The 15,165-nt window shown below is 43.8% G+C and overlaps 1 protein-coding gene across 1 annotated transcript in view; it reads right to left on the bottom strand.

The window, feature by feature from the left end:
- The window catches only part of B4GALNT4 (beta-1,4-N-acetyl-galactosaminyltransferase 4), a 256,577-nt gene extending 241,874 nt beyond the window's left edge, over nt 1-14,703 (bottom strand). The window contains exon 1 of the mRNA XM_042445219.1: nt 14,151-14,703. Within this exon, the coding sequence (XP_042301153.1) occupies nt 14,151-14,322 (172 nt within the window). The 5' untranslated portion in view covers nt 14,323-14,703. The remainder of the gene's footprint in view (nt 1-14,150) is intronic.
- Nucleotides 14,704-15,165: the final 462 nt, after the last annotated feature.

Below are 15,165 nucleotides of genomic sequence, written 5' to 3'. Positions count from 1 at the left end.
CCGCTTCTCCCTAGCTGACGGGGCCTGCAGCGCTCCTGGCTAGCCTCCGCCGCTTCTCCCAGGGCTAGCATTGCTTCCGCTGCTACACCGCCATCACTTGCCCCGTTCTTGCCTGGAGCGCCAGCAGTGACAGAAGCGCCAGAAGCCCCATCGACACCAGGGAAGCGGCAGAGGCCAGGCAGGAGCACTGCAAGCCCCGCCAGCCAGGGAGAAGGCAAGGAAGGAGGGAAAAGGAGAGGGAGAAGGAAGCCCCACTAGCCCGGCAGAAGGCAAGGAAGGAGGAAAAGAGAGAGGGAGAGGGAGAAGGAAGCCCCACCAGCACCGGGCAAGTGATCAATTCTATGGGGAAAAACACGATTCTGATCTGGCATTCCCACTTATTGGAAATGCTTCAGAATCAATTTTTACAGGAAAAACCTCTTCTAAATTACTGTCAGGAAACCGCAGACTATTTGAGTTTGCCCCGGACCTTTCCTCCCCTAATCGATTAATAATAATAATAATAATAATAATAATAATAATAATATTACATTTTATTTGTATACCGCTTTTCCATCGATCAAAGCGGTTTACAGACCGATTAAAGGAGGATCGGAACCGCGGTCAAATGGAAACGAGGGTCATATAGCTCACATCAAGCTTTGCTGCAAACTGTAGTGGGAATGGGCCGCAAAATTACCCTGCATCATCTTCCAAGCCCTTTACCATAGAACAGTAAACTCTGTTTATGTTTGTGGCTGTTAGTTAGTTTGGACTTTCACTCTGGAATTGAAGCCATCTATGGTGCCCTTTATGTGGTAAGTGTGTTGTTGTTAACTGCCCTTGACTCACCCTCAAATCATGGTGACCCTGTGGATGAGACATCTCCAAGACCCCTTTGTTCTCCACTGCTCTGTTTACGTCCTGTAAATTCAATGCCGTGAACTCGCTAATTTAATTTATCCATCTGTCATGTGGTCTTCCTCTTTTTCCTCTTTTTCTACCTTCCTCTACATTTCCTAGTATTACCGTCTTTTCTAATGAATTGTGCATTCTCAAAGTACAACAGCCTCAATTTGATTATCTTGGCTTCCAAGGAGATTTCAGGCATGATCTATTCAGGGACACATTTGTTTGTCTTTTTGCTGTCCATGGTATCCTCAGCACACTTCCCCAGCACCACATTCCAAATGAACTGATACTCCTCCTATCCACTCTCTTCATTGTCCAGCTCTCACATCCAAACATGGTGATGAGGAATGCAATGACTTGGATGATTCTAACTTTAGTGTTAATTGGTATACACTGTCCTAATTGTTTGCAAATGCTATCTCTGAGTTATCTATGGCACATATGCAAATTTATCTGGATAGGCAATATTTAGACCATAGCTGCAACTATATCCCCCATATTTTTATGATTATTTGCTCAGTCATTCCCCCTACTTAATCATAATCAACACAGAGAAATCAAGAGGGACCTGATATTATGTAGCCATAATCTTCCTTCTTCCCAGATGCTGGTATCTTAACACAGGGGAAGGAAAACTGAGAAGACACACACATACCTATTTGCATCTGTTGAAAGGATGCAGATAACATTTAGAGAGAGAAAGTATTCTAATTTCTAGCATAATGTCTAACTCCTGGAATGGACAATTTCAGTGTTAGCTAATATGGGAGCCAACAACCAGCACCAATTCACATTATGCAGATGGAGCTTGTGATCCAAATTCTCTCTGGAATAGTTCAGTTTTGATTTATTTCTCCATGCTCTCTGTTTCAAGTGGAACATTTGTCTCCACATAGCTCTCAGCAATGGTGTCCTGTCCCATAATAAGCTTTCTTCTCTTAAGCCCATGAAGCACCCATTGTTTCAAATGCTAGACTCATCCATAAGATGTTTGTGATTTACAAGACTTTGTGAAGCACAGATATTATAGTTGCTTTCTCTTCTCCCTTTCCCTGCTTTATCTTTGTTTTATTTTGTCATTCTTCATTTCCAAAACAACAACAAAAACTAAACCCTTGAACAAAGTGTGGGTGCCATCTAATATGGAAGCATGACATACCTGTGAAATGCAACCCACCAGTAGCAGATTAATCACTATGAACCTGAAAGGCATCCTCATTTCATTTTTGGTTTCTTAAACTGCAAGGAATATGTCACCCATACACACTACATTGCCATCCTACTATACTTTTCCTCTTCTCAACATGGGGAAAAATCCTATTATCTGGCCAAAAAATGTTCATATTAAGAAACAGTGCCTACACAACACTTGTCATGTCACCATTTCCAAGCAGTGTACAAAGATAGAAATATAAATATAACAGTCCTTATTCCACCACCTCCTGCCCCTCACAAACTCAACAAGCCATGTTCAGATGAGCCAATCCAGATTTAGTAATTCAGAATACATGCTTTTGTCACCTGGATACAGAACTCCTTGCTTCCCCTTCTTTTCCTAATTCAAAGAAATAATCCAGAAAGCTGCAGTTAACACAGAACCATATATTACGGTTCACAGCCTCTCTGGAAGAGAAAGTAGTAACCCAACCATGACTCTCTGTAATAGTGCTCATGATCTAGACTTAGCCTCCCCATCCCCAATACAAGACATGCACCACACTATTACAGTTTGAGTGCATGTAAAGATCTCTCTGTTTATCTGTACATCTAGTAATGCATAATGCCATCCAGTTTGGTTTTTAATTAGGACCTTTAACCATTTGCTATGTTGGAGAGTCCTTTTTTCCATACGTATAATTGTATACTGCTTTAGTTGACAAGTTTTTATATTTTTCTTTCTATATTTGTGTGTGTGTGTTATTCTCCATCACCATGTATGAATGTGAGAGCTGAAAAGTGAAAACAGCCAATAGTAAGAAAATCAACTCATTTGAGATGTGGTGCTGGAGAAGAGTACTGACAATACCATGGATGGCCAAGAAGACAAACAAATGGGTTCTAGAATAGATCAAGCCTGGACTCTCTCTAGAAGCCAAGATGGCTAAATTGAGGCTGTCGTAGTTTGGCCATATCATGAGAAAAAATGAATAATTAGAAAATACATTGATGCTAGGAAGGCAGCAGAAAGAGAGGAAGACCACGTAATAGATTAATAGACTCAGGACACAGGACTGAGCTAGCCAGCCCTAAGAAGAGAGACTGAGGAAAGGCGGTCTTGGAGATATCTCATCCACAGGGTCACCATGAGTTGAGGCAGACTTGAGGGTAGCTAACAACAATTTTACACTACTTGGAAATGATGACATGACAGGTGGTGCAATAAAGACCACATTAAAAAAACAAATAAATGAATAATATTTGATGTAATAAGATGAGAATACTCCACTCTGTTATGAAAGGGGAAGCTCCACACACCAGCTGCAGCCATGCAGTCATTGTTCACCCAGCTGCAGTTATCATGAAGTTGAATCAGGCTCTGGTGTTTTCTTTCTGCTATAAGGACTGCCTTCAGGTTTTAAAAAAAGCATATCAGCTGCCCAATTAGGAAGACAATTCTCTGATCTTACTAAGCATGTCTCTCATAACAAGCCTCTCTCAGTGGTTTCCTCTGAATTTCTGCATGTGAGAGAGCAGAATGTGATGGACTACGTGCAAGAACAGGCATCTGATTATCCACATCCTCCTTTCAGTTTCAGCATAGGTAGTCAGCAGCAAAAGCCACAACAGTCACTGAACCCACTGGTGACAATGACTCAGTCCACCACAGAATGTTCCAACAAGTCTCCCAACAGACATGCCACGTGCTACACAGAGGAGGCCCCTATGTGTACAGGCACATTGAAATTGCTGCAGTATACATCCAAGACATGACAGAGAGGTAACAGTAAGTTTCAAGTGGCTGACCGCCACCAAGTAAGCTGTTCCAAAACAGATGTCACTGTCTGCTCTATCAGTCAAGATGAAGACAACTAAATCCTCACAGATGTGATTAATAGGTACAGCAGATGATGCTTACTTACCTCTAGCTTAAGGGAAAGAAGGAAGAGAATGCTGAGTACAGTGGCCCACATTTAAAGGTCCACAGGGAACAAAAAGCCTGTAAATTAGACTTCAGCTAGAACCTGGCCGTCATGAAAGAGCTAACCATGGGCTGGTCAGAAGACGAACAAATTGAAAAATTCTGCACTGATTGTGTAGATTATGAAAAACTATAAATCGCTGTTAAAGAAAACAATATTTGATTGTTCTGATGCATATTCTGTACTCAGGGGAAGAGGCTACCATCTGGGCAGAATACAGAGAAATGGAATGATTTCCAATTGGCAAGGCTGCCTTTTATCACCCAATCTGTATAACATGCATGCAGAACGTAACATATGTAAAGTAGGATTAGACTTGGAGGAAGGAGGCGTGAAAAATGGAGGAAGGACCATCAACAATTTGTGATATGCAGATGACACCATACTACTAGCAGAAAATAGCAAAGACTTAGAACCATTCCTAAAAATTATCAAGGAAGAAAGTGAAAAGGCAGGTTTAGAGTTGAACAATGAGAAAATAAAAATAGTGAACACAGATTATTTATATTACTTTAAAATAGATGATGAAGACATTGAAATAGGAAGATTATTCACACCTTGGCTCAGTCATTAATTGGAACAGAGACTACAGTCAAGAAATCAGAAGACTAGGACTTGGAAGAGCATCTATTAAGAAACTAGACAAGATTTTGAAGTGTAAAGCTATGTTATTGAATACTAAATGTAGGGTTGTCCATGCTATCATGTTTTCTGTTTTTATGTAGGGCTATAAAAGCTAAACAGTGAAGAAAGCTAATAGGAAGAAATAAACACATTTGAAGTGTGTTGCTAGAAAAGAGTTCTATAGATACTGTCGACTGCTAGAAAGACAAATAAATGAAAAATTCCTAGATCAAATCAAGCCTGAACTCTCCCTAGATGCCAAGATGACTAAACTGAGACTGTGTTACTTTGGTTGTATAATGAGAAGACATGACTCACCTGAAAAGACAATAATGAAGATGAAGTTGACCTGATAGCAGTTAACAAGGGCTATATCTAATGGCAAATGGGATCTCACATGACTGAGCCCCACCCCATTTTATTTTGTTAATTTATACAGTATTCTATAATTTAGCTAATCATTGTACATAAGGATTCTACCAATAATAAAACAACATGTTAAGCTTAAAATGTAATAGAAAAGCAAGTACAGCATCCATCAGAACATTCTCAAAGGTGAAAAGATACAAAAGGACTGAATCTCCCCAAGCAATTGGTCATCTCCTTTATATACTCTCAGAAACATGGCTTTGACCCATGCCTTTACTATGTGATTTTGAAAGGAATCTCTCTACAGATTATAACAACAGATAGTAGACCAGCTCTTTTGCACCTCAAGCATTTAACAATATAGATCCAAAACACACTGCAGAAATAATCTACTTTAAGACCGCTTTAAGTGCCCTGGCTCAGTATTAGGGAATCCTGGAAACTGTAGTTTTGTGAAACATTTAGCCTTCTCTGTCAGAGAGCTCTGGTGCCACAATAAACTGCAATTCCTATCACTCTCCAGCACTGCACCAGGGCAGTTAAAGTGGTCTCAAACTGGATTAATTCTACAGTGTGTTTTGGACTTATAGCCTAACAACCCTATCCCTGTAAAACCCTGTGTGACTCACAACAGGATTCTATGTTTAGCAGTGCAACACATGAAACTGCTAACACACTGAAGTTTATGTAGGTTGCTGCACTGATGCTTCAACCCAGATAGGTTTGGAGCATCACCAATTTATTTCTTAATTTAAAATAGGCCCATTACAAACAGGTATAAAGTACGCGCTCTGTGAGTACTAGGGTTAGGAAGGGGCGTCACTTGACGTCCCTAACCCTAATACGCACGGAGTGCATAGAAAATGGTGGCACCCTATGCACACGGGTACCGCCATGACTACGTCATGACCGCGCCCCCGAAGGAGCTCCGTTTCGGAGCTCCTTCCATGATTTGCGTCACTGGCACAGCCTTTACATGGCTGCGCCTGCGACGCAAATGAGAAAGGGGCTGAGTGGCCCCTTTTTTATGTCCCGCCGTCGTCGAGTGTCCTTGGGACATGAAGCCCCAAGGACACCTCTTTCCAGGCCACGGGGAAGCGGCCTTTTGCCGCTTCCCCGCGGCCTGGAAAGCAGCGGATCGGGGCCTCAGAGGTTGCCGCTGTGGCAGCTGAGGCCCCGATCCAGTGGGGAAAGGGCCAGTTACAGGCCACCCCAAACAGGCGGTCTGTAATGCGCCTTAAGCTACTTTTTATGGCTATGTCTTCCCAAAGAGATGTTCAGAGCGCATGAGAAGCAAGGTATAAATGACATGTGCCCACACTGGGAAAGATGTTCAAAAATAGCTTACAAAACTGTTCTGCTAACATAGGGTATCAATTTGAAGTGAAAGACTTTGAGACCCACCTAAATGCCACAGCTGAAGAGGTACGATATAAATCAAATGGAAGAGGATTCCACAGAGAAAGTCTTTCTCCACTACACATCATCCCTACTGATCTCGATGCAAGACACACCTTGTTTTCAATATGAGACACGTTCCCAGAACCTCCCTGAAAATACAATTCAGCTTGAAATCAAGACACACATTCATCATGTGTCTAATATTAAAGATAAATTGTTGAGGGGAGTAGGTGACACTGCCAAACCACCAAAATGGAGTAGCATGATGACAGCTTGGTGGCAGCAGGGAAACAGTGAACCCCCCTGTGAGTTCAGAGGGACCAGTGCACACCTACACCTGTATGTTGTCGACCCCTAACAGGTTACAATCAGCTTAGATATGTTTGTCAATATCTAAGCAAACATACCTTAAATACTGACAAGATTAAGAGCAGGATCTCTCTAGAAGATTTCATGATCTGGATACGCTCATCCAGGAAAAGAGTAAGAGATTAACTAGAGCCAAGTGGGTTACCCTCATTGTATCCAGTCCCAAATGTAATCCATCCAACAGGGTATCCAAGATCAGATTTACTGCCAGATGAGCCATTCCAGCCACCAGTGAACTGCTTATGACAGCACAACAGTGCAACTGCTTAGCTATACTGAGCTGTTGTAATTGGGTTGGCCCTGGTAAACCCCATACCTAAACAGAGTTGCTCTCATATCTTTTGAACAAGATAATTCTGAAGCTACTTCAGCAACAGCTATACAAAGGTGCCATTCCCACTTGGCAGATAAAATGGATTATATTGGCGCGATTCTGATTATGTTCCAAGTCGAATTCGAATTTTATCCATCATTTCCATTACGAAAAGGGGCACATTATCTTGATTTATTTAAACCCTGTTTTCATTCCCATTTTACATCGCTGTATTTTAAAGCGGATTAATTTGCTCCCCCTTCCCATTTGTGTCCGCAAGCTGTCAATCAAGTGCGTAGGCTTCAGACGTCACAAGTGACGTCACCTGATTCGAAACACTTTGATATGGTTTATTTTGCTCCCTGTTCCCATTTCTGTTGGGTTTATTTTTGCGGGGGGGGGGGGGGGGCAGCCAATGAAAACTGGCTGCATCCGAGGCTCTTCTGTTGTGTCTCCCCAGACTAGAAGGAGCCTCTATTCGTCCTAAACCCCTTGCTCTTCTGTGTCTCCCCATATTAACTGCCAAAACTCAGTGCTAGGGAATCCTGGGAATGGTAGTTTATTATGGCACCAGCACTCTCTGGCAGAGGAAGATAAATGTCTCACAAACACAACAGTTCCCATAATTCCTTAGTACTGAGCCAGGGCAGGTTAAGGGGTCTCAAACTGTATTATTTCTACAGTGGGTTTTGCACTACAGATGAGATTTTTTTTCATAATATTAAAAAAGTTGTTACTTTATAATTTACTTTAGATACATACACACACACACACACACACACACAAATATACATTCATATGTGTATATATACGTGTGCGCACACACACACAAATATGTATGTGTATATACCTACATGTTTGTGTGTGTGCGTGTATCAAGGTGGAAAGGCAGTGGGCTTCAGTGGGTAGAGACTCTGCATCCAAAGCCCAAGCTTGGCAAATCAGATCAAGGGGGAAAGGCAGTAGGCTCCAGTGGGTAGAGACTCTGCATCCAAAGCCCAAGCTTGGCAAATTGGATCAAGGGCATGTACTGCAAAGCCCATCTGCTGCTCAGGTACTCAGGCAGAGGCAAAAAAAGAAAAAAAGAATAGTTTAAAATGGTTTCAATGGCTCTCCTCACACATCAGTGTATGAATGTGGAGCAGGGGGAGGTTGCAGGGGGAGTAATGTGTTTACTGCTTTTGGAGTTCTATGTAGCGCGATCACCTTACCCTGCTTCCCAATCCACTGGGGGAAAGGCTATGTGAACGAAAGAAAATGGTGCCGGCGATGCAGAAAGAGAACACAGAGGGTGACACCCCCAGGCCAGCCCCTTGAGCGCTGCTCCTCCCATCTCCAGGTTCCCGAATCAGACACCCTTTTGTTCCCATTCATTTGCCCCGAATCAGACTCAGGAGGCACAGGAAAACCACTGGTTTTTTTTAAACCGATTTATCTACCTATAATTCAGGTTTTCCTAAATAAATCGAATCAGATTCGAATCTCAATGGGAACGATTTTGGAGCAATGCAGGTTGAATTCATGCTCTAATGGAAACGATGCACCCATGATTCACATCCTGATTGCGATTATAGGCCAGTGGGAATGGGGCCAAACCTAAATAAGCAGGGCTTCCAAGTAGCTAACAGTACTGGTTTTAAAAACACTCTTTTTTTTAAAAAAAAATGATCCAAAACAATTTTTAAATAACAAATTGGCCCAAACATGCACCACACTTAAAAAGATCCAATTTTGAACAAGCATTCAGTGACTAGTGTTCTCAATAAATACTTTATTGAGAATTTTGGTCCATCTCCAAGGACAGTTTCATCTCTAGAATAGGCTCAGTGTTTAAAACCTACTACTTTCCACTGCTGAAATCCTCCTAGGCTCATATCTCCTCAAATGAAAGTCAGTTTTCTGATATAATCACATCTCCTCACTTAAGTTGAGTACTAAAAAGGAAGATCAGTTTTGCTTAACTTTACATTAGTTTTCCCTTGATTATGTGAGAGAAGTATTTACTTTTTAATTATGGTCCTAAGATGTTATTAGCAAAGAGTTCAGTATTTTACACCAAATTCTTAGAAGCTGAGAAGCTGATGTACTTAAACCCACTTCTGGATCACAGCAGTTGTAAACCCCAAGTATCTCCACTGCTATTGAAAGATTTTATCAGCAGAAGGAAAAGAAGAACCAACTCCAATTTCAGCAAGTTACAGTTCCCCTTGAAGCACTTGAAACCATCTCTGCAATGGGTATTGCTCAATCTGAACATCTAGATCCCTCTCCCACTCTCCACCTTTTGACTAAAACCAGATACAGACACCATAGTTTGGGCTTCATCCCTCTTCTTTTACTTTGTTTACCATGTAGCCTAATGAAAATGATATAATTGTTGTCTTTTATTAAATCCCACCTTCCCCCCCAAATCTGGGATTCAAGGCAGTTTGCAAATTAATATGAGTACAATATAGTTTAAAATACACAAAAAGATCAACATTAAAATCAACAAGCACAAACTTAAAGACAAAAAACAGTTTAAAAAGAATACAATTAAAACAGTATAACACCCTCTTAAAAACCCTTCTCTTTAAAAGCTTTAGTTTTGAAAGGCCTTCAGAATAATTTTTTTAAAAAATCTCAGAGCCCAAGTCTGTCAGATAGTTGTTTGCTGTTGTGCACCTTCAAGTTAGTTCCAATTTATGACAACCCTAAGGTAACCTATCACAGAGTTTTCTGGGGCTGAGAGAGAGTGACCCAGTGGATTTCCTTGGTCAAGTGGGGAACTGAACCCTGTTCTCCAGAGTAATAGTACAATGTTCAAACCAGTGTACCGTGTCTGGACTTAAATATTTCCTCAAGAGCTTAAGATTGGCACACACAGCTCTTTTCCTCCCCACTCCCTCCTCACAACAATCCTGTGAGGTTGGCCCAATTGAGAGAGAGTGATGGGCTGGCCCAAGGTCACCCACTCAAGGCCAGTGGGGAATTGAAACTGAATCTTCAATCCATCACTTTTACTACTACAACCAATGGCTGCACAATATTCATGCAGTTTGTCCTGAAATGTATTAAACTACAATGTTATGAATTTTAGCAGTTTTCTTTGGAAGAAGAAAAATAGTTATTATAGGAGAATAAGGAAGTAAAATGGCCCCATCTTTTCAAGGCGCTTCACTTTATCATATAAAGTAATTTTTTAAAAATAAAAATAAAAATGGAGGTAAATAGAATAGAAAACAAGAGCCTTTGCTGATTTCTTCAAATATGCTGAGGTCTATTTCTATGAGCTTCTGTGATATTATTTGGCTCACATCAAATGGGCAATAGCTCATAACCAAACCTTTTCTAGCCTCTGTTCTAAAATCTCAGGTGTTGGATGAAAGTGTCATGAATGCCACCATTTTTTCCATCACAATAAGACCACAAATTGAATTCTAGCTAGATAAAGAAGTTCTTCTAGGCTGCATCCGCACTGCAGAAGTAATCCAGTTGGACACCAGTTTAACTGCCAGAGTTCAATGCTATGGAATTCTGGAAACTGTAGTTTGTTGTGGCTCCAGAGCTCTCTGACAGAGAAGGTTAAATGTCTAACAAAACTACTATCCCCAGAATTCCATAGCACTGAGCCAAGTGGTGGTGACTGGATTATTTCTGCAGTGTGGATGCAGCCCTAGTACAGAAGTCACTGGTGACTGCACAGGTATTTAACATGTCTCAGATATTTCAATGAGATCTTTAATCAGCTCTTGGTGTAAGCGGGAACACAGAATATTTGGTCACAGAGAACCTTTAAGGCATCTTTAGTGGACTCTATGAGACCTCTGTAAACCTGGACTTTCTTTCTAAAATATTAAACTATGTTCCTAGTACTCTTGGTTTCTTATCAAGCACTGTTTCAGAAGATTCTAAATATTCTGTAATAAAATGCTATATACAAAGTTTCCACAGGTATTATTCTACTGTATATATCTCGCCAGGCAAAGCCCACTTTGAAAGATGGGCTCGTTTGAAACAATAATCCCAGAATAAGACTTAAAACACTGTACTAGCTGTGTGTCAGTCATTTTACACATATCATTTCTTATTGTAAAATCAATATTCACATCTTATTATGCTCACATTTGTACTTGAGTACTGTACAAGGCGCTTGCCTCTTCCAGTCAGTCTAAAAACTAGACTCTAAAATTATCTAGAAGCTCTCCAACCCATTCCATAATTTTAATTTTGAATTTTTTGTGTTCTTCCATGTGTTACACAGCATCCAGCTTGGGCCGTCTAGCAACCCGCACAGTAAAGAGGTGCTGTACCATCCTTCCTCCTCAATCTATACAAGAGCCACTCACAAGATTCCACAGAAATAAAGAGCAAACAAGTTGTTGCTGTGTTAGTAAGAAGGACTCTCTTTTAAAAAGCCTGTGAATAACTCAGGAACCAACCAAGCTGGAAGTGCTGGGCTTTCTGTGTGCTTTGAAATTCTTTCCCCAATATATACAGTGAAGCTCTGTGCACTCAGAAACTCAGATTCAGAAATAATTACACAGCCCTGCTCTAAAGAAATATTGAGCTGCTGCTACAAACACTTTGCTACAAAGACTAAAGACCTGGAAGGTTTGGACAGTTTGTTGGCAATTACAGCCAAGTGCCTGACCTGAGCTTTGGAAGCCAGCTAACGGCACAGAGGCTCTTCTGTGTTGTATTTCTGTGGACCCACAGATTGCCAAGATTGAGGCTGCAGTCCTAGGCTTATTTTACTTGGGAGTAAGTCTTACTGAACACAGCAGAGGGTATTTCAGTGTAAACATTCACAGGAGCAAACTGCACACAGCTTCCAACATCTACTTGTTGGCTACAGGGAAAGGGGGGGGGGTTATTCTGAGCAAATGGAAAACCGTGAGCCCCTTAAGAGATCAAGAGCTTGGCAAAGGCAAGAGCTTTGGCAGTCATCCTTGAACAGAGATCAATTCAAATAATAACATATCATGTTTGCAAGTAAGTGTGTGTTTGCACATACACACATACATACCTTCAAAAGTTGGAACAAGAATCTCAAAGGCAGGAAAAGGAAGCCTCTCAACAGACCCCAGTCTCCCCCCAAAACTCAAGAGCTCTACCTAAATTGGCAAAAGGGCCATAAAGGCCTTCTAAAGCACATGAGTATATCTGACGTACATCCTCCTCATCTTTTTCTTCTTTGTACTCACCATTAGAATTAAAGCTTTTAAAACTGGGGTGTGCCAAAATTACTACAGTACATCACTCTTCAGTCACACACAAAAAAGTGATGAGAGGCACCAAATAATTTCATTCTACACCAGACTTCAGAAAGGGGAGTCAGAGCCTTCTGCTTTGTATGTTTCTGAAGAAGTAAATCCCACCGTTAAGATGGCTCTTATATCCAAGTGTGCAACTTTAGGAGTTAAAATTCAGAGCTGGCAGACAAAAGAAGGTGAAGCTGAAGTCTACTCTGTACTGCTCCATGGTGGGAAAAATAACTGGAAATGAAAAACGGGTGGAGAGGTGGTGGTGGATTCAGACCCTGGCAAGGTGTGTGTAAAAATGCACACATAGGAGAGCAGTGGCCCTGCTCCTGGAGTAAATATTCAGAGTGCACATTTGTATTTATTCCCTTAATACAGGTTAATAATTGTGTCCTCTGCCTCATACTAAAGGTGAGAGAGCCAGAGTGGTGGTGTGCTTTGAGTGTTGGACTCCAACTCCGGAGACCAGGGTTCAATTCCTGCTGAAGCCTAAAAACCTTGACCTTGGCAAGCCACCCAATCTCTCTCCCTTAGAGAATGACAAGGTCAAACCCCCTCTGAAGAAACTTGCCAAATAAACCCCATCATTACAGGGTCACCTTAAGTCAAAACGACTGATTCCCAGCTGGGCCATGTAAACCCATTGGGTGACTTTGGGCAAGCCACACTCCCTCGGCCTCAGAGGAAGGCAATAGCAAAGCTCCTCTGATGACATCTTGCCAAGAAGGCCCCATTGTGGTAGAATTCAAAGATATGGCTGTGTTAAGAATTAGTATGTACAGAGATTGTGTAGCACCTTTGAGACTCACTGAAAGAAAGAAGTTGCCAGAAGCATTTATTGGAGGAAGTAGATTGAAGCCTATGAAAGCTCATGCTGCCCATTTCTTTCCTTCAGCGAGTCTCAAAGGTGCCAAACAATCTCTCTAGGTAAGGAAATCCCCATGACAGGGTTGCCTTAGGGTCGCCATGAGTCAAAAATGACTTGGAGGCACACAGCCCAGCTTTGCTGGGGGCATTGGGCCGACACCTTGTAAGTCGCTGGGGGGGGGGCTAGTTCACTGATAAGCAGTATAGAAATGCCCTTGCTATTGCTACTGCTGAGAACAACATACGCAAGGTATATTCTTAGCCAGGATCAGTGGCCAAGGAGAAGAAAAGGGAACCTCTTCCAGGTCAAGTTCAGAAAAGTGTGGGGGTCTTGCACAAGTGTGGCACCAATTGCTTCAAATTCTGGGCACCACAATTCAAAAAGGATGTTGAGAAACTGGAGCATGTTCAAAGGAGGGCAACTAAAATGGTGAAGGGTCTGGAAACCATGAAGCCCTATGAGGAAGGACTTAGGGAGCTGGGGATGTTTAGCCTGGAGAAAAGAAGGTTAAGGGGTGATATGATCGCCCTGTTTAAATACTTGAAGGGATGTCATATTGAGGAGGGAGCTAGCTTGTTTTCTGCTGCTCCAGAGAACAGGACCCAGAACAATGGATGCAAGCTACAGGAAAAGAGATTCCACCTCAACATTAGGAGGAATTTCCTGACAGTAAGGGCTGTTCGACAGTGGAACACACTCCTTCGGAGTGTAATGGAGTCTCCCTCCTTGGAGGTCTTCAAACAGAGGCTGGATGGCCATCTGTCAGGAATGCTTTGATTTAGATTTCCTGCAGGGCAGAATGGGGTTGGACTGGATGTCCCTGGGGTCTCTTCCAAGTCTAGGCTTCTCTGATTGTAAGTGTGGCTTGGGAGCCAAGGGGGCCAAGGCGGGGCAGGGTGCCCAGGGGCTGGGGGCGAGCGGGGCTTCCTTACCTCGGCTGCCGTAGGCGAAGTGGAGGCGGAGCGCCTTGCCCTGGCGGACGAGGCTGATGTGGAGGTAGGTGAACCAGACGGCGAAGGTGAGCAGCACCAGGAGCAGCAGCAGCTTGAACTGCTTCCGGATCTTCTTCACCGGGAACCACAGCATCATCATCATCATCATCATCCTCCTCCTCCTCCTCCAGGCTGCATGCCTAGAAAGACCCTCGGGCTCCTTCGCCTCCTCCTCCTGCTGCTGCTTCTTCTTGCCAAGGAGGAGGAGGAGGAAGAAAGGCAGGCGCCCCTCAGCCAGGGGCCGAGGTCCTAGTCCCCCGGGCGCCTAGCTGGCTCCCTCGCGGCTCATCTCGGGCTCCCGCCTTGGCCGCTCACCTCCAGCCTCAGCCCCAACTTTGCCGCCTCAACTTCGGAGGGAGGGAGGGAGGGAGGACTAAAGGGGGGCTCCGCTAGCGCTGCTCCCGGAGAGGAGCCCCCGGCCGCCGCTTCCCTCCAAGTCTGGGCGGGAAGGGACAAAGGCACCCGGGCGGCGGCGGCGGGGAGGCGGCATTGGGGGGCTTCCCCTCAGGCTGAAGAAATAATAAGAATAGCCACCCCCTCCTGGGCAGGCAATGAATGGGAGGGAGGCTGCTCTCGCGGCTTCACACGGCGGCGGCGGCGGCGGCGCCCCCCTTCTTCCTGCTGCTGCTGCTGCTGCTCCTCGGGAGGGCTGCCAGGCGGAGGGCGCTGCTGCTGCTGCTGCTGCTGCTGCTGCTGCTGCTGGAAGGAGCCCTGCTTGGGCGCGCGCCGCGAGAGGGGAGCCCGTCCTGCGCGCGCGGCTCCCAGGGATGCTCCTCCACCATCGCCTTCGCTTGTCTGCCAGTGGCAGCAGCAGCAGCAGGGCTGGAGGAGAGCAGCATCCCTCGCTGCGACGCAACCCAGCCTGGGCCGGGAGGGGCCAGATGGACAGCCCCGCCGGAGCCAATGGCAGCCCCGCGTCCCTCCTCCCCTCCAATCCCCAATTCCAGGGGGCGGA

Source organism: Sceloporus undulatus, chromosome 1 (assembly GCF_019175285.1).
Source record: "Sceloporus undulatus isolate JIND9_A2432 ecotype Alabama chromosome 1, SceUnd_v1.1, whole genome shotgun sequence".
Classification (NCBI taxonomy): Eukaryota; Metazoa; Chordata; class Lepidosauria; order Squamata; family Phrynosomatidae; genus Sceloporus; species Sceloporus undulatus.
The sequence above is the reverse complement of the archived record's forward strand: the minus strand, read 5'-3'. Positions and strand labels throughout refer to the sequence as shown.